General features: G+C 35.3%; 2 protein-coding genes across 11 annotated transcripts in view; one reads left to right on the forward strand and one right to left on the reverse strand.

Moving 5' to 3' along the window:
- Positions 1–164: 164 nt before the first annotated feature.
- Positions 165–8852, forward strand: zgc:56622. Of its 2 annotated transcripts, NM_199737.2 has the most exon segments (10): positions 165–424; positions 3337–3507; positions 3600–3716; positions 5020–5097; positions 5199–5315; positions 6892–7004; positions 7245–7332; positions 7643–7726; positions 7891–7973; positions 8361–8852. In NM_199737.2, coding segments are annotated over 10 exon segments (975 nt in total). In that variant the 5' UTR covers positions 165–334; the 3' UTR covers positions 8395–8852.
- Positions 8439–19492, reverse strand: part of klhl36 (kelch-like family member 36) — a 42672-nt gene continuing 31618 nt past the window's right edge. For 2 of the 9 annotated variants that reach the window (XM_073929111.1, XM_073929110.1), the window contains 5 exons: positions 18864–18944; positions 17451–17603; positions 14658–15578; positions 11073–11230; positions 8439–10827 (listed from right to left, as the gene is read on the reverse strand). In XM_073929111.1, the coding sequence (XP_073785212.1) occupies positions 10302–10827; positions 11073–11230; positions 14658–15578; positions 17451–17603; positions 18864–18944 (1839 nt within the window). In that variant the 3' untranslated portion in view covers positions 8439–10301. 9 annotated transcript variants of the gene reach the window in all.

The raw sequence follows: 19492 nt of genomic DNA on the forward strand, positions 1-19492 counted from the left end.
GCAGTTTTTTAATCATTTCACCACCATACTTCCTGATTTACACCCACAAACACATGGAGGAAGTAACAGAGGGTCACATGAGCTCTAAAGGTCACCTTCACAACAGTGCCAGCAGCCTGTATGGTTTGAGGAAACATGTGAACAATAGTGGCAAATGATCTGCACTCACACACAAACACACTCCTTGTTAAGATGAATGATTAACTGCACAGATAAAGAAGGCAGCTCTGCTTAGTCTTTAGAGAGGAAGATTTCAGGTAGGAATATTAAAAAAAAGACAGAAAAGACGAGTCAGTCCACTTAGCTCATTTCACATTGCTCATCTCGGTCTTTCATGGAGGAGGGAGTTCAAAAGCCTAGGAAGATTGAACTGAATGATGGCACGTTCATGCCACTGCTGGGACTTGGGACATGGAAGCCAGAGGTAGCATTATGATTCTACAAACGGCCTTATGCTATAGCTTCATTTACATGCATTTATTCACTTATAGGTTAAATCCGGAATGATCAGGAGACTTTTAAACATTTATAGGATTATCAGATTTACCTGAACATAACTGGGATTTGTTGGCACATTTTTAAGATGTCAACAAACAGTCAAATTTTACACTGTTTAGTTAATCAGTTTAATTAAATTATTGGAAATTCTATGAAAATATTATTATCTATCTAGATCTAAAATTATTGCATAAATATAATGTTTGATATTAATTTTATGTGAGAAAATAATAAAAAAATAAATACAATTATTAAAATAAACACAATAAATTTGAATATATTTATGAATAATATGTTAACATTATTTATAAAATAAATTTTAACTGTATTTTATTTTGTGCATGTAAATTCATTTATTTCCTCAAAATTATACACACAATACCCCATAATGACAATGTGAAAAAAGAGTTTTTGAAATTGTTGCAAATTTATTAAAAATAAAAAAACGGAAAAATCACATGTGCTGAAGTATTCACAGCTTTTGCTCAATACTTTGTTGATGCACCTTTGGGACCAATTACAGCCTCAAGTCTTTTTGAATTTGATGTCACAAGCTTGGCACACCTGTCTTTTTTGCCCATTCCTCTTTGCAGTACCTCTCAAGCTCTATCAGGTTGGATGGGAAGGGACTGTGTACAGCCATTTTCAGGCTGGGCCACTCACAGACATTCATCGAGTTGTTGTGAAGCCTCTCCATTGCTATGTTGGCGGTGTGCTTTGGGTCCTGCTGGAAGATGAACTGTCGCCCCAGTCTGAGATCAAGAGCGCTCTGAAGCAGGTTTTCATTCGGGAGGTCTCTGTACATTGCTGTACATGTACATTGCATCTTTCCCACTATCCTGACTAATCTTCCAGTTCCTGCTGCTGAAAAACATCCTTACAGCATGATGCTGCCATCAACATGCTTCACTGTCGGGATGGTATTAGCCTGGTGATTAGCGGTGCCTGGTTTTCTCTATACAAAACACCTGACATTCACTGAAAAGAGTTCAATTTTAGTCTCAGTAGACCAGAGAATTTAGCTTCTTATGGTCTGAGAGTCCTTCAGATGCCTTTTGGCAAATTCCAGGCAGGGCGTGGCTTCTGTCTAGCCATTCTACCATACAGGCCTGATTGGTGTATTGCTGCACAGATGGTTGTCCTTCTGTAAGGTCAAATCAAATCACTTTTATTGTCACATCATCAGCAGCACGTGTGCTATGATGAGTGAAAACCTTAGGTTCTCTTCTCTCAACAGAAGTAGCTGGAGATCAGACAGAGTGACCATCGGGTTATTGATCACCTCCCTGACTAAGAACCTTCTCACCCGATCATTCAGCTTAGACAACCGCCAGCTCCAGGAAGAGTCCTGGTGGTTCCAAACATCTGCCCCTCATGGATGATGGAGGCCACTGTGCTCATTGGAACTTTCAGAGCAGCAGAATTTTTTCTGTAATCTTTCCCAATCTTATGCCTCAACACAATCCTGTCTCAAAGGTCTACAAACAAATCCTTTGTTTTCATTCTTAGTTTGTGCTTTGACATGTACTGTCAACCCTGGGCCCTTTTATAGATAGGTGTATGCGTTTTCAAATCATGTCCAATCAACTGAACTTACCACAGGTGAACTCCAATGACGCATCTCAAGAATGATTAATGGAACCACAATGTGCTTGAGCTCAATTTAGAGCTTCACGGCAAAGGCTGTGAATACTTGTGTACATGTGATTTTTCAACTTATTTTTAATAAGTTTACAATTTCAAAAAATCTTTTTTTCACATTGTCATTATGGGGTGTTGTGTGTAGGATTTTGAGGAAATAAATAAATTTATTACATTTTGGAATAAGGCTGTAACATAAAAAATGTGGAAAAAGTGAAGCGCTATGAAATAATTTGCAGATGCACTGTAAAAATTTGTATTTCTATGTAAATTTAAAAGTAAATAAATTTACTAGGGATGATCAATCAGCCGGAGATTAATATGGGCCAAAAATCTAATTTCACAACTCGGTCGGTACTCGCTGATCTAGCCAATCTAACGAACCAATCGCAAGTGTTTGTTTACGACTTTACAACCAGAGGAAGATGCACGAGCGCATCCAGGATATACATCAGCAGCGCTTCAATGCATGAGCAATTTTTCCAAATTACATTGTTAGTAATATTACTTAGAATTTTTCATTTCTGTTTTATCTATTTTTTAATGTTAAGCTGCTTTTAACTTACATATTTGCAACATCCGTAATTTATTCTCTTAGGTAAGGCTCTTTCTCTCAGTATCAGTTGCAAAAATCTTGATAATAATATCCCTATTAAAAACTAATTACATTTATATTTATGAATTAAAATAAATGTAAAAATGAGTCGCCCAAATTTCTGTTAGGGAAAATATTAAATAAAAATCTAAAAAACTAATTTTTAAAAATCAAGAGAAACCAAAAATATATCATTTAAAAATATATATATTTTAAATATGTTTTTATATATGTAGTTAAAATGTATTATATTTTTATTTCTAAAGATGTTTGGTGACAAAAATATTATTTTAATAACTAAATTATTTATGGCAGTTGATTCCACTGTGGCGACCCTGGATTAATAAAGGGACTGAGCCAAAAAGAAAATGAATGAATGAACATTATTTATCAATCTGTTTTGTTCAAATGTACCAAAATATATAAACTATATTCACTGAGAATATTATTAAAATTTCAAAATGGGGTGTACACATTTATGCTGAGCCCTACATATAAGTGTGTAATTATGACAATGATAATGACAGGGACAGTAAAGTTTAAAAATGTAATTTTCTCATGCAACTTGAACTTACATTAATGTTTTACTGCATTGTGATCAGTCCACTGGTCCAGACATGTGTCAAAGGGCCTGCGAGGCAGCGATTGCAGCTGGATATCGTCACATAGACACAGCATTCTGCTACAGGAATGAGGTGGATGTGGGAATGGCCATCCAGAACAAGATACAGCAGGGTATTATCAGACGCAAGGACATGTTCATAGTCAGTAAAGTGAGTTTAAATCATCATGATATCTATGTAAACACACTTTATAATAAGTAGTAAACACATGAATAAGATGTAATGCTCCTTTTCTTTTCCAGCTTTGGGGCACTCATCATGCTCCTGAAGATATTCCTGTTTGCTTTAATAAATCTTTAAGTGACCTTCAGCTGGACTATCTGGACCAGTACCTGGTGCACTTTCCTGTCGGACTAAAGGTAACTATAGCACTGAATAATTTAAATAATAAATTATCATAATGTAAAAATCAGTTACTGAATATTATATTAGAAATTAAATAAATAAATAAATACTAAAATATCCTTAAAAAATTTGCATTATAATTAGAGCATATACTTATTTTTATCTATATCTGTTTATTAAGAAAAGAAAATATGTTATTGTGTGTACATAAATAGCTATTCAGCTATAGGAAAAAACAATAGGAAACCACTTGAGAACTTGAATATGATTACATTAAAAAAAACAAAAACAAAAAAACAGAAATGACCATGTTTCAGACATATCTATTAACAACATTTTATATCTGAAGAGTCAACAAATAAATAATTGGTCAAATAATCCTTATTTTCAAACAAAACAAATTAAAACATTTGTTATTCTGACCAACTGCTGTAAATGATAAATAAATATAAGAACACACAATAAGAAATTAATTTTCTAAAATGAACTAATACGTCCATATAAAGGCCTACATAGAATCTAAGAATAGATTTTGTATGCTAGTCTTTTTGTAAAGCACTTTGGTCAGAATCTGTTGTTTTTAAATGTGCTCTATAAGTAAAGCAAGCAAACAAACAAACAAACAAATTATGAAATAATAATAAAACGTCATTCGTCCATTTTAAGTGCCCAGATTCATTTCCAACAGAACATTTATCAATGACAGCATATACAATGATCTGCAGTCTTTCTAGCTGCTAGCATACCCTACTGAAAAATCCAGCTTAAACCAGCCTAGGCTGGTCGACCAGCTGGTTTTAAATTAGCTGGTCGACCAGCCTGATTTTAGAGGGGTTTTGGCCATTTCCAGCCTGGTCTTAGCTGGTCAGGCTGGGAGATGACCAGCTAAAACCAGCTTGAACAGCCTAGCCTGGCTGGGAGTCCAGCCAAAACCAGCTATGCCCGCCTTAAACCAGGCTGGTCAAGCTGGTTTTAGCTGGATTTAGCTGGTCATTTTTGAGCCTGACCAGCTAAGACCAGGCTGGAAATGGCTGGAAACCAGCCTGGAAATGGCCAAAACCTCTCTAAAGGTTTTAAGAGAGTTTTGGGTTTTGGCCATTTCCAGGTTGGTTTCCAGCAATTTCCAGCCTGTTCTTAGCTGGTCAGGCTGGGAGATGACCAGTTAAAACCAGCCATCCAGCCTAGGCTGGTTTAAGCTAGATTTTTCAGCAGTGGTATCAAAAGTTATTTCACTAATTATCCTAACCTAACATACTGTAGTCATATTGTATTGAGTTAAGCTTTTCTAATTGTTTGTCACTTTTCATTAATACACAGAAAGTGGGTGATGAGCTTTTTCCAGAGAGGGATGGAAAGATTCTCACAACTGACATAGACTATGTGGATGTGTGGAGGGTAATGCTAACGCTAGCGCTAAAATTAAAAACTAACCATATTGTAAATACCTTGCTAATAATGTCCTTAAGGTGTTTAGAGTGTTCTGTCATCTGTTTCAGGGAATGGAAGCGTTGAAAGCCACAGGAAAGGTGAAAAGTATCGGCGTGTCGAACTTTACAATGGAGCAAATAGACAGACTGTTATCTGTCGCCAAAATCCCGCCGGCGGTTAATCAGGTGCGCCAACGTTATACAATCGTTTTACTATCGTTTTACAATTGTTTTACAATGGTTTTACCATCGTTTTACAATGGTTTTACATTGGTTTTACGATCGTTTTACAATCGTTTTACGAACGTTTTACCATCGTTTTACAATAGTTTTACAATCGTTTTACAATGGTTTTACCATCGTTTTACAATCGTTTTACAATGGTTTTACAATAGTTTTACAATCGTTTTACAATCGTTTTACAATCGTTTTACAATGGTTTTACAATCGTTTTACAATGGTTTTACCATCGTTTTACAACCGTTTTACAATCGTTTTACGATTGTTTTACCATCGTTTTACCATTGTTCTATAATGGTTTTACAATCATTTTACAATCGTTTTACAATGGTTTTACAATCGTTTTACAACCGTTTTACAATGGTTTTACCATCGTTTTACAATGGTTTTACCATCGTTTTACAATTGTTTTACAATGGTTTTACAACTGTTTTACAATCATTTTACTACTGTTTTACAATCGTTTTACAATGGTTTTACAATCGTTTTACAATGGTTCTACCATAGTTTTACAATGGTTTTACCATGGTTTTACAATAGTTTTACCATCGTTTTACAATGGTTTTACCATCGTTTTACAATCGTTTTACCATCGTTTTACAATCGGTTTACAATGGTTTTACAATCGTTTTACAATGGTATTACCATCGTTTTACAATGGTCTCCCTGCTGAAAAATCCAGCCTAAACCAGCCTAGATTGGTTGGCTGGTTTTAGAGGGGTTTTGGCTATTTCCAGGCTGGTTTCCAGCCATTTCCAGCTTGGTTTTAGCTGGTCAGGCTGGAAAATGACCAGCTAAATCCAGCTAAAACCAGCTTGACCAGCCTGGTTTAAGTTGGACATGGTTTTGGCTGGGCTCCCAGCCTGGCTAGGCTGGTCAAGCTGGTTTTAGCTGGTCATCTCCCAGCCTGATCAGCTAAGAACTGGCTGGAAACCAGCCTGGAAATGGCCAAAACCCCTCTAAAACCAGCCTGGTCGACCAGCTAAAACCAGTCAACCAGACTAGGCTGGTTTAAGCTGTTTTTTTCAGCAGAGATACAATGGTTTTACAATCGTTTTACAATGGTTTTACCATCGTTTTACAATCGTTTTGCAATGGTTTTAAAATCGTTTTACAATGGTTTTACCATCGTTTTACAATCGTTATACAATCGTTTTACGAACGTTTTACCATCGTTTTACAATGGTTTTACAATGGTTTTACCATCGTTTTACAATGGTTTTACAATGGTTTCCCTGCTGAAAAATCCAGCTTAAACCAGCCTAGGCTGGTTGGCTGGTTTTAGAGGGATTTTGGCTATTTCTAGGCTGGTTTTCAGCCATTTCCAGCAATTCGACCAGCTAAAACCAGCCAACCAGCCTAGGCTGGTTTAAGCTGTTTTTTTTAGCAGGGCTATTACGACAACCAATGCGGTTTGGAAGAAAAAAGAACAATAATACGAACCATGAGTCGACATATAGATATTCAAACATGAGAAATATTTGGTAACTTAATAATATTGTCAATTTTGTTGTGTCTACAGGTGGAGCTACATCCGTACCTGGTTCAGTCTGATCTGATAGACTACTGTAAATCCAAGAACATTGCTTTAACAGCCCATAGCCCGTTTGGTTCACCTGGGAGACCTTTAGAATTGTTGAGTTCAAAGCAATATGTCTTTTTATCATCTCTTGGAGTTGACCAAAGCTATTTATGAAATGTGTTTTATTGCAGTGTACCTTGTTTTAGGCACACTGGTGTGATTATCATATGTATAAGCACAGTTTTACTACTAATACCATTGTTAAACTATTGTCAGTGTAGCTAAACTATGGTGAATTTGTGGTTAGCCTGGTTGTACTACAATAACCTACTTTTATTATCTTACCTCTGCAGCCAAACAGGAGACAAGGATCCAATGGGACTGCTGGAGGATCCTGTTGTTGTTGATGTAGCCAGAAAGCACAGGCGGACTCCTGCCCAGGTTATAATTTACTCAATGCCAATGAAACCTTTTATATTTTGTCTACTTTTTTCTACTCTAATTTAAAATCAGTTTAATCTTTGTATTAGATAACACATTATTTAAAGTAGTAAATGTTTCTTTGGATTATTAAATTGTTAGACTACACTATTACGTTTAGTAAGGAACTGTGTACTGAAATGGTATTTAAGGATTTCTAAAATGGTTCTTAATTGTGTTGAAGAAAAATAAATGCTTTTTTTGAGAGAGTGCTATCATAGATTATGTGTTTTATTTTAAGGGTTTAATCTTTGAATTAATCCTCCTGCAGGTTCTCTTGCGGTATCACATTCAACAGGACATTGCAGTGATCCCAAAGAGCGTAAAACCCCACCATATTTTGGAGAACACAAAGGTAAACCTCCAAATATTATGTACTGTACATTTAATTTATTTTACCTAAAGCTGTCAGCTGGTAACTCATGGTTTCATCCTGATATACCATATGATACTAAATAAAATTAAGCTACAATAAGCTTAATAAACAGTTGTGTTTGTGTACTTTATGGGTGGACGCAGATCTTTGATTTCACTCTGGATGAAGAGGATATGAATGCTCTTAAGTCTTTGAATAGAGGCTGGAGGGCCTGCATCATAACAGAGTAAGAGTATATTGAATTCAGTTATTTTAATAGTAAAGGTCAAGGAGGCATTTACACAAAACAGTCCAAGTACATTGTCATGCATATGTAAACAGCATATAATATGCAACGATAAACCTTTCAAGATGATTTTTTTTTCTTATTTTGCATTTAAGTTATGCTTAAAATGTAACATCCCAAATCAAACAAGGGATGTTAAAATTCAGTCAATATTGCTTCCAACCTTTTCATTTGGAAATAAAGGTCAAAATAAATAAACTGCTCTGTATGAAACAATACAAAATGTTGCACTAGTTAATGTGGGTACATAAACAGTGATCTGATTGCAAACAGGAATAACAGTGTTTCCAAGATAGTAATTAACAGTATGGTGTTATTGCTCTTTAGGTTGGAAGCACATTACTTCTACCCCTTCAAGTAAAATGCTGTTAGTCTTGGATGACAAAGAACCCACATAGGAAAATCAACGGTCAAGCACTTCTGGAAGAGATTTTAATGCATTGCTATAAAATGCAGCATATTAGATTCACAAGATAAGCATTAAGGTATACAATAACATTCAAATGTTAATGATCAGTGAAATACTGTTAGAAATAACAGAAATGTAAAAATAATACTTTAAATGTATTTTAAAATGTAATTTATTAATGTGGTGAGTTTTATAGAAACCTTTTTAATATGCTGATTTGGCTCTTAAGAAACAATGATGAATGCTGAAACAGTTGCACTGCTTACTATTGTTGCGAACACTGTGATACTTTTTTTCAGGACAAATAGGACAGCTAAACTTTGATAAGAAATCTTTTGTAACATTATATTGTACATCATCATTGTCCTTGCCTGTTAAAAGCAAAAATAAAACAAATTAATAATTAAAAATCTGACTGGTATTGTTGTTAAAGGGATTGTTAGCTGATTTAAATGTGCTATTATTTGCTCATTCTCTGGTCATTAAAGATGAACTTATTTTCCATTAGAACATTAAAGGTTCGTGAACCTCTGGACTAAATGCACAGATTTGTGTGTCTTGAACATTTAAGACAACATTAGCATCTGTTAGCTTTAATTGTAGGGAATAACTAGCTACATTTCAGCTTTCCCTCATATTTTCATCTTCTGTGTTTGAAATTTATATTGTGCCTGTGTCATTTCTGGTGATTTAGCATAGGACATACTCAAGTACACTGTATGATGACATTAGACTAAGTTTTGTTATCCTGTGAGAAGAATTGTTAGGTCAAGTTCCAAGACCAAACAGACAGTAATTAGGCATTCATGTTGTCAGTTGTGGCAAACTCTTTGAGCATGTACTAAATTTAAAAATATGTACTGATTACAGCATTTCCCACTTGCATTTTGAGCGCTGCTGAGTGGATTGTTGAACACTGCTGATTGATTGATATGACTCTAAAGTGATGGGCTCTATTGATCACAGGTTTACAAGAGATGCAGGCAGACAGTAGAGTATTTGAAAGCCACGTCTATCAGCAGATCAGTCAGTAAATTGACACGGCATTCAAACACTGAGACCCAACTTTCAAACACTCAAGTGGCCAAGGACACTTCTGTCCCTTCAAATCTGCTTAATGTCTGTCTAAATGTTAAAATAAGTATTCTTTAAATATAAAAATTTAGCATTTCCTCACGAGTCAGAGTCAATATGGGCCACTGGCAGATGACGGTTACCCTCTCCTCTTTCTCCCCTGCTTTGCTCCACCACACCCACTCCCCAACCTTCTGCTCACAGCTTTCCATGCACACTTAAGTTGTATTTTAACAAAAAATCTCTGAGGTAGACTTCGCCTAAAGGTTTTCTTTACTCTTTAAAGAAGATTATTACCTGAAACTCTGGTGATTGGCGTTTTATGAACTGTGAACATGCTCAGGGCTGTTTGTTAAGGCTGCAGTGTACAGGTAATGTTGTAAATATTGTTCAGTTTCTTGACCATTTCACTTTATATTACCTCAATGTATCATCAGAACCCACACATATTAATTTTGTTTTGCCTATATATGCTTCTTGACTCTCCAAACTGCTGATATCCTTTAACCAGATTTCTTTTTTGAATAAACAATGTTTTAAATGCAAATCAAACATCAAAGACATCTTTAAAAAAATAAAAAAAAACTGTAAGAAAACCTACAAAGTTAGTTTATGCTTCTATTCGAGGCCTGACAGCACAGTATTGTCTTCTGACCTTTTTTTAAAGGCTCTGAGAAGCATCCAATCGATTTTGTCTTGACAACCCAAGTTTTAATAGTTTAGTTCTTTAGAAGAAGACACCCAGTCAATCACTTATGGTGCTCCTGATTGGAGCTATGTTTAACTCACTCAGTGTCTATACTATCGATTAGCTCAGGTTTGATAAGACACACACACGAAGGTCCAGCAATATGCTTTGGCAGATTTGGACCCAAAGTCCACTGTTCCTTGTCTGGATCAAACACTTGAGTGCCCTGTGAAAAGTCCATGGTCTCCCAGCTATAACCTCCCAAAACATAGATCTTTCTATTCAGCACTGCTAAACCGGCCTCACTGCTAGCATACCTGAGAGGAGCAATCATAGTCCACTGATTGGTCTGCGGGTCAAACGCTTCCACCTCTAACACATCAAAACGCTCCATGCTGTCCTCATGGTCATCACTACCCCCAATGGCATAAATTCTGTCCTCTAGAGATGCCATTGAGTGCCAGCCTCGTGCCAAGATCATGGCCTGGCACTCATTCCATGCATCTGCAGTTTTAGGGTCATAACTTAGCATGTCATGTCTGTATGGACCGATCTGGTAATCATGACCCCCTGAAATGTAGACGATGCCCTTGTGGATGGTGCCTGCATGACCATATGTGAATCTATGAAAGAAAACAGTAATACTTTCTATTAGAATAATAAACACAAAGTTATAAAAGTTCAAAAGAACAGCATTTATTTAGATCTTTTACATGCAGATGTCTAATTTAATGATCAATCTGAATAAAAACTATTTATTTTGATTATCAAAGATCTTACTGTACTTTTAAATGGTACATATTAAAATACATTTCCATACAAACTGCCTAGCAATGCTAGGAAGTAATATCTAAAACACACAACAAACTTGGGTAATTCTGCAACGTAGGTCCAGTGGTCATCAGCAGGATGATACACTTCGACAGAAGACAAAGGTCCGCTATCATTGCGTCCCCCGACAGCAATAAGACACTCTCCCATGGTTCCTAGATAGAAATCCACACGCCGTTGGTTCATAGGAGCACCCTGCAAATGGAAAGATCAACATTCAAACTCGCTCAATTCTGTCAAAAAATAGAGTTAATAGTCATGTGAAAGTTAGGACACCCTATGAAATTTATAGGGTGTATATCAATTTACTTTTGTAAAAAATAAATAAATATAATCTACAGTACTTAGCATATATATAAGTACACACCTCACAAGTCACAAATCTATCTTTTAAATTCATATTTTTAATAGGAAGCTATACAATATTATATTTGTGCATACAGTATACAGTTGAAGTCAGAGTTATTAGCCCTTCTGAATTATTAGCACCCCTGTTTAATTTTTCCTCAATTTCTGTTTAACAGAGTGAAGATTTTTTTCAACCCATTTCTGAATATAATAGTTTTAATAACTAATTTCTAATAACTGATTTATTTTATCTTTGTCATGATGACAGTACATTAGGGATGTAACGGTATCAGAATTTCACGGTACGGTAATACCTCGGTATGAATGTCACGGTACGGTATTTATTGAATCATTTACAGGAAAAACAAAACTTATGAAAATACTTCAAAAAAGTGCCAAAAGTGTCAATGACATACAAATTAGCCATCTATCTGTAAGCTTTGAAACAGGAACTTCAATTTTAATAACAAAAAATTATTAAACCATGTAAAAAAAATAAAGTTTCAATTTAGTATTGTTGAAAACTCATCACATCCAACATTTAATCACTCACTCACTTACTTAGATAGAGATGGGTTTAAAGGAAAATTATCATATAAATATAATCTGGTAAAAGCTGGTATCTCTGGGCATTTACAATGTCCCCTGCAACAGAAAAAAACCCTCTCATTTGGGACTGAGGATTCTGGGACAGAGATATGACTTGGCCCATGTTGACAGCAGTGGGTAACGTTGTGCATTGTCTTTCCTCTACTTGAGAAGACAAACCATGAGTGAGATAGAGATCTCTTTGCGGTACAAGTCAATGTCTGCATCAATCTGAACAGTGTGCTGTGTTTCTGCAGTCCCCATGACTGCTATTAGTCGTATTCCCCAACTTGCAGGCATGTGCACACATAGGGCTCAACCTGTGCAGTGCACATGCCCTTTTTAGTCTTGGATAGAAAATGCCCTTTTAAAACGATCAAAAGTGCCCCCGCGACGCGACACAACCTCCGTCCAGCCCTTCAGTAGACAACACCGCTCGAGTATGCGCGCTCAACCCCCCCTCGGCGCTTTACAATACGCGCGCGACAACACAGCTGATCAGAACGCGCGCGACAACACCGCTATTCAGTACGCGCGCGGCGACAACACCCGCTTTAGGTTCGATCATTTCCATCTTTTTTTCATCTCCGCTACTAGCAGCACACTCCATTTCCGCATTACTGGATCTGTAGCGACAACAGACCGCAAAAGATTATGGCCACGCCTGGGCTGATGGGAAATGTAGTTTAAGCTACCTCCCGTTCGCTTCATTCGCCTGAGCAAATTTTCTCAGAAGACCTATAGTTTTACCGAGTCATGTGACTTCGGTAATATCGAAAAAATTAATATTGCGGTATGACGGTATTTACAATACCGTTACATCCCTACAGTACATAATATTTTACTAGATGTTTTTCAGGACACTTCTATACAGCTTAAAGTGACATTTAAAGACTTAACTAGATTAAAGGAGCTAATCATTTTGACCTTAAAATGGTTTAAAAAAATTTAAAAACTGCTTTTATTCTAGCTGAAATAAAACGATGAAGTCTTTCTCCAGAAAAAAAATATATATATTATCAGACATACTGTGAAACTTTCCTTGCCAAGGGTAATAATTCTCACTTCAACTGTATATTAGATTAGTCAGTACTGAAACCAAATCAGGAGCTTATCTAACAAAATAACTTAAGATAACGGACCAAAAAATTTGTACGCCAAAATTTATAAGGTATAGAAAAATATTAAATACAAATTTTAAAAAGGAAAAAAATATAAGAAGCAAAAAATTTAAAATTTAAAAATGTGTTGAAATATTGTAGGTTGAAATTGTATTTGCAATATTTGGCTTGAATTTAATTGTATTATCTTTCAATTTTTAAATATGGAAAAAATATGTTGCCTATATTTACTGAGAAATGGATAAAAACATTAATTTTCCAAATGAGGTGTACTCAATAATGCTAAGCACTGTATTATATATAAATTAATCTTAATGAATCTATATATATATATATATATACTTAACACTGAAAAGGTATTATTTCTGAAAACTGAAAATAGGTTATGTCTCAGTTATTTTAGTTTAAATAATATTATATATTATAATATGCATTAATATATGCATTAATATTTAGAATTACATTTTGCTTCTAGTTTATTTTTATTAATCTGTTCTGTTTTTGTATTTTCTTTTCACTGTTTTATGGGTTTTTCATTTTGTTTCTAATTAAAATTGTAATTAACTGGATATATAACATAATTTTAATGTAATATATATATATATATATATATATATATATATATATATATATATATATATATATATATATATATATATATATATATGTATGTATGTATGTATGTATATATATATATATATATATATATATATATATATATATATATATATATATATATATATATATATATATATATATAAGGATATCTAATTTTATTTACACAAGAATTGATTGTATGGACAAAATATGAATGGATGAACAGGTGGGTGGGTGGATAAATAGGTAGGTGGGTGGGTGGATGAATAGGTGGGTGGGTGGGTAAGTGAAGGGGTGGATGGGTATATAATTGTATTAATACAAAAAACTAACTAACAAGAAATGGAGGGATGGATGGATGGAAGAATGGATGGATGTGCAAAATGTAGATAGATGAATGGGTGGATGGGTGGACAAAAATATGGATGGATGGATGGATTGATGGATGGATGGACAAACTATGGATGGACAAATGGGTGGATGGATAGACAAAGATATGGATGGATGCACAAAGATATGGATGGATGGATGGACAAAATATGGATAGATGAAAGGCTGGATGGACGGACAAAAATATGCATGGTTGTATGGGTTGATGAATAGACAAAGGTATGTATGGATGGATGGATGAATTTATATTAAATATTCTGTTAGTCATTTGCTCTCAATAAAAAAATGCAACCATTTAGTCATACCCTGGAGCAGGGGCACTGCTAAATAGGGTAAGTTAGGACTATTCAAAGGACCCACACATTTTTGGGCCCCCAGAAATACTATCAGGTTCTGAACCCCACCCCGACCCCACCTCTTTGACTTGATCACCCGCTCTTTTACTTCGTCTTTTGTATGCAACAGTGAGGAGTAGCCTTTAAAGCTAGACCAGCTACTGCCAAAATCCGCCCTGGAACATTACAGCTAAAACTTAAATGTCACAAACTATCCAAACAGTCAGCAGACAAACAAATCACCTTGATCCAATGGCATCTCCGGGGATCGTACCGATACAGCATGTCACTTGCAGAATCTCCCCCGTTGTCCGGTGAGCAGCTCCCACCGGCTGTGAAAATGAATCCACCCAAAACCGCCACACAATGCTGACTCCTTGGCGCTGGCATCTTAGTCTCTTCAACCCACTTCCCTGCTTCTTCATCCAGCCAGCAAACCTCAGCACTCAAACCTTCTCCACGCTCGGACACTTCTCCTCCCAGCAGCAGCAGACACTCCACACCTCCTCGAAGGCCTGTTCGCTGTGTCTGCATTACAGGCTGAGCGCTGAGCTTCCTGTGGTAGTCTATTGCTTCCTCAACTAACACCTTGCAGCTTGTGTCCAGAGGCAGCAGGGAATGTAGGTTAGGCAAAACATAATATTTTAGTAAATAAAACGGGATGAGAGCGAAACGAATGTTGGAAAGGAGCTGAAGGGCGAATTCAAGACGTTCAGGTTTTTGTTTCAACCACTTAAAGGCAACCTCAAAAAGAGTTTCCTCGTTTAGGCATTGCACTTGTTCGCTGGAAAGGTAAGCACAAAGCTTGAACATCCGCACATCCTGGAGGAATTCGGATGTGATGGCAAGTGTGCTGAAATGTTTCAAAATAAATCTGTCTATGAAGGCATCCAGCCGATCTAGACTGTATAGCAAGGCGAGTTCTTGAAGGTACAGGTAGTTGTCTTCACGTACCTCTTTTTCTAAATACTGACAACAGAAATCCACAGCTTGCCACACTTGCAGAAGGTGAGCTGTTTCCAGGACGTAATCGATGTTTCCTCCGTCGAGAGGTAAATTGCCGCTGTATAGGAAGTCTATTACGGCTTTAACGCCAACATAGGAGGCTCCTACTAGCTCTATTTCAGACTCGTGTTCCTCTCGCATGCCCAGGGTGAACATGGCCTGAAAGAAGACATATGCCGATATTCAATAATTCAATATATCATAACAATAAACAAAGACAATTTTTATATAATGGGCGCTTAAAAATGCTGTAAATAATTATTGTTATAGTGTGCATTAAGAATGTTCAGATTGATGGATTGGATGTGGTTGTACATCACAGGCGACTATTTAAAACCTTTTAGTTTGATAACTCTGCCAAGTAAGGTTCAGTAGTGTTGGCTACTGAAGAACTCAAGCCAGGAGACTCGTTACAAACAGAATTCTTTATTAAGACATGTTGTTCTGCAGTCAAACAGCATCTTCAAAAAGTCTTACAGGTCTAAATGAGTCTGCAAGTCTAAAACAAGTCTGATCTGAGACAGAGTCGTCCTGTCTATTATGTGTTTTAGGATGGACAGTGTATAGAAAACGGGCATGACAAGTTTAGTTGAAAATCTTGTTTCAGGGTCTTGAATAAATCTTTTGAGGTTTCACCTGCCCTGACTAGCTTGAACGTATCATGCAGAGACAAACGCACAGGTTGCATCCGAAAGCGCCATTTACTCAGTAGATACTTCATTTTAATTTAAACGTACTACTCAGACATTAGAAAGTACGTTCTATGCAGTCTGAATGTGAGCAGTATGAATGGAATTCGGATGTACTATATTCGCCATTTTGTTATGGTCACGTGACCTACCCTTGTGAGTTGCGTCGCTTCACTCCCATTTATGAATTCTGTCGTGGGCCATCATGGGATAGCGCAGCATGCATGGGATACGCACTTCAGAATCTCGCCGGAGGTAGTAGGTCATCCGGGTACTTCTCTCATACTGATTTTCGAATTCTTTGAATTCGGACATACTGTACTACTTGGCTCACATACTGATTTTAACGTACTATACAAGTATGGAAGTATGCGATTTCGGACGCAGCCACAGTCTTTGAGACCCTGCTTATAGCATTTTCATGAGATCTGTCAGAGCTCAAGAAGGCAATAGGTTTGATGTCTCTTTCACCTGGGCTGCTAGAGTTTTAAATTAAATTCTATAATGAAAAATCAAAGAATATAACTTTTAACTTATATATATTATTGTGAATTTGGTACTAGATTACATAAAGTTTCATTTCAACTGTAGTTAATATCTGTTAATTTAACTAAGGTCAATGTAAAGCATTAATCTTGATGAATCGTGATGTTAATATCTTAAATGTCATAATTGTTAAATAGAGTTAATAACTAATACATTTTAGTTGTATTTTTGGTCCCACTTAATATTAAGTGGCCTTAATTAATATGTTCTTACACTGGAATAATAAAATGTTACAATTATTGTGTAAATACATGTTTTTACATTGCACTTATGATTGATTAAATACCTGCATGTCATTACATCTGTAATAAATGTCTGTAATTACATTTACAATTTATATAACTGATCACCCCTTACATTTTAACCCACCCATATCACCAAACCTGTCCCTAACCGTACCCATGTCCCATCATAAGAACACTAGAAGTCTTCTGCAATACTTTATGAACACAGTAAGTACATTGTATTTATTTTCTGATGCAAGTACATAGCAGTTATAAAGTGGCGCCATACTTTTTATATTAACTTTGATTTTAATGCATTAACTATCATTTACCAATGAGACTTTATTACAAAGTGTTACACTGTACTTTATCGTCATTTTGCTATTTAATTTGTTTTTTTAAATGTATTTACTCCTGATATGTATATACAGTAAAGCAATACACAAAGTATTTTTTAGTTATTATACCTGTTAAAGTAGCTTTTTTAGCAGCTTAGGTAAATATTGTAATAATGACACATTCCATGATAAAAGCTTCAGCTATTTATTGCAGCAAACAAAATTTAAGCCTACCTGGAAGTAAGGACTGGATACAGCGAGTAGAGCCCGATGTGCAGGAATCCGCTGGTCATCAGCCACCAGAACCACATCACACATTTGACCATGCTGTCGTTGCTCATTTAAGCCTTGCAGGAGGTTGTTAGCTTGGTCTGCCCATCGATACACCTGGTGATTATGAGGACAATTGAAAGAAACTTTAAAAGATAATATGATTTTCCCCCCATCATTCTAACAGCACTAGTTCATTTACTCTTTATAGGCACTGTTCAGTCTGGATGCATAAGATTTGTTATGGTCATCATGTGATGTTGATATGCCAAATAAATTTTTCAGACCAGCATAACAGGAGTTTTCATCATGTGACAGTACTATTTATATTATTTATTATTGTGCAAAAAACCTGTAAATTTAACTTAAAGCATTTTAAAATGTTTATTGATAATAATGCAATTATTGGGTATGTAACAATAAATGTTAATGAATTATGATAACTATTTAAACATTATTATTATTTATATAAAAAACTATATATAGTATTGTCCATCAATTTAAATACTTATATACCATTAAAGCATTCATTATATATTTTTAATATGATTCCATTCATTCATTTTCTTCTTTATTAATCTGGGGTTGCCACAGCGGAATGAACTGCCAACTTATGCAGCACATGCTTTATGCAGACGATGCCCTTCCAGCCGCAACTCATCACATTGAAACATCCATACACACTACGCACAATTTAGCTTACACAATTCACCTATAGCACATATCTTTGGACTTGTGGGGGAAACCAGAGCACCCGGTGGAAAAAGGGAGAACATGCAAACTCCACACAGAAGAGCCAACTGACCCAGCCGAGGCTCGAACCAGTGACCTTCTTGCTGTGAGGCGAATGTGCTAGCCACTAGGCTACCACATTGCCAATGCGTTTCCATATTTTACTTATCTATGATAGCACTTTTAAGTAATTATTGGTTCTCTGGATTTGCTATTAATAGGTGTGTGTTTCAATAAAATCTTACTAATAATACAGATAATGTGTCTTGAAAATGTCAGGCAAGAAATTTTGCATTTATTTGCAGAAATTACTGAAACGCATATATCTTTTCCAATACTCCAAGTCCTATTTGTTTTATCTGAAATTTTAAGGAAAACATATATGTAGTTTACAGAATTTATATATATAAAAAACTACAAATAACATTTTGATTTAAACACATAGCATGACTATTAATGAAATTTCAAGAGAACCACCAACAACTTTGCTATCCAGAGTTGTAATCTTGACCCAGTATGTATATATATATATATATATATATATATATATATATATATATATATATATATATATATATATATATATATATATATATATATATAATGTTCTTACTGATAATTAAGAATAATAACAGTCATGCATACCTTTGAAGATTCACTTAATCTGTGTGGACGTGACAGACGAGTTTGCTTTCCAATCTCCATTGTGTCATCTGACATAACTATCTGCAAAACAGCACAATCAAAATTAATGATCGGAATAATTTGAAAAGTAAACACAAGTTATTATAAACATTTACAACGTTTAAACTAAATAAAGACAAAAGCTCAGTACCAAAGGAAAAGCCTCTTGCACAATAATTCGTAACTGTTTCGCGGATTTTCAATATAAATGGACATCATTTATCGCTACAGCTTTGACAACAAGCGTATAGTAAATTTCAGATTTTTTTTAACCATTTTTCTATTATTTGGCCATATTAACGTCTTATTAAATGCCCCTGAGTGGAGAATTCGTTTGAGAGTAGCACGGTAAAGCTTCCGTGTAAGGCTTATTTCAAAATTAAAGTCACTTCTTGCTATCACATTCTCCCTTAAGAAACCATGGAACAAACTCACTGTAGTTAATATATAAAATGTGCCTTTTATTTATTTATTTATTTAAAAAAATATTTCTTATGTTTAAATCCAATTTGTATTATTTGTTCATATTTATCTGCTTGTTTAGTTTTATTAAAATTTTGTTTTTAATCGAGATTTGGACATATTTGTAT

This window comes from Danio rerio, chromosome 18, assembly GCF_049306965.1.
Source record: "Danio rerio strain Tuebingen ecotype United States chromosome 18, GRCz12tu, whole genome shotgun sequence".
Taxonomy (NCBI): domain Eukaryota; kingdom Metazoa; phylum Chordata; class Actinopteri; order Cypriniformes; family Danionidae; genus Danio; species Danio rerio.

Coding starts and splice junctions, on each gene's coding strand:
- zgc:56622 (XM_073928895.1), top strand. CDS start 335: ATGGAGGAGGGAGTTCAAAAGCCTAGGAAGATTGAACTGAATGATGGC. Junction 425..3,336: donor TTGGGACATGGAAGCCAGAG/GTAGCATTATGA, acceptor CATTGTGATCAG/TCCACTGGTCCAGACATGTG. Junction 3,717..5,198: donor ACTTTCCTGTCGGACTAAAG/GTAACTATAGCA, acceptor CATCTGTTTCAG/GGAATGGAAGCGTTGAAAGC.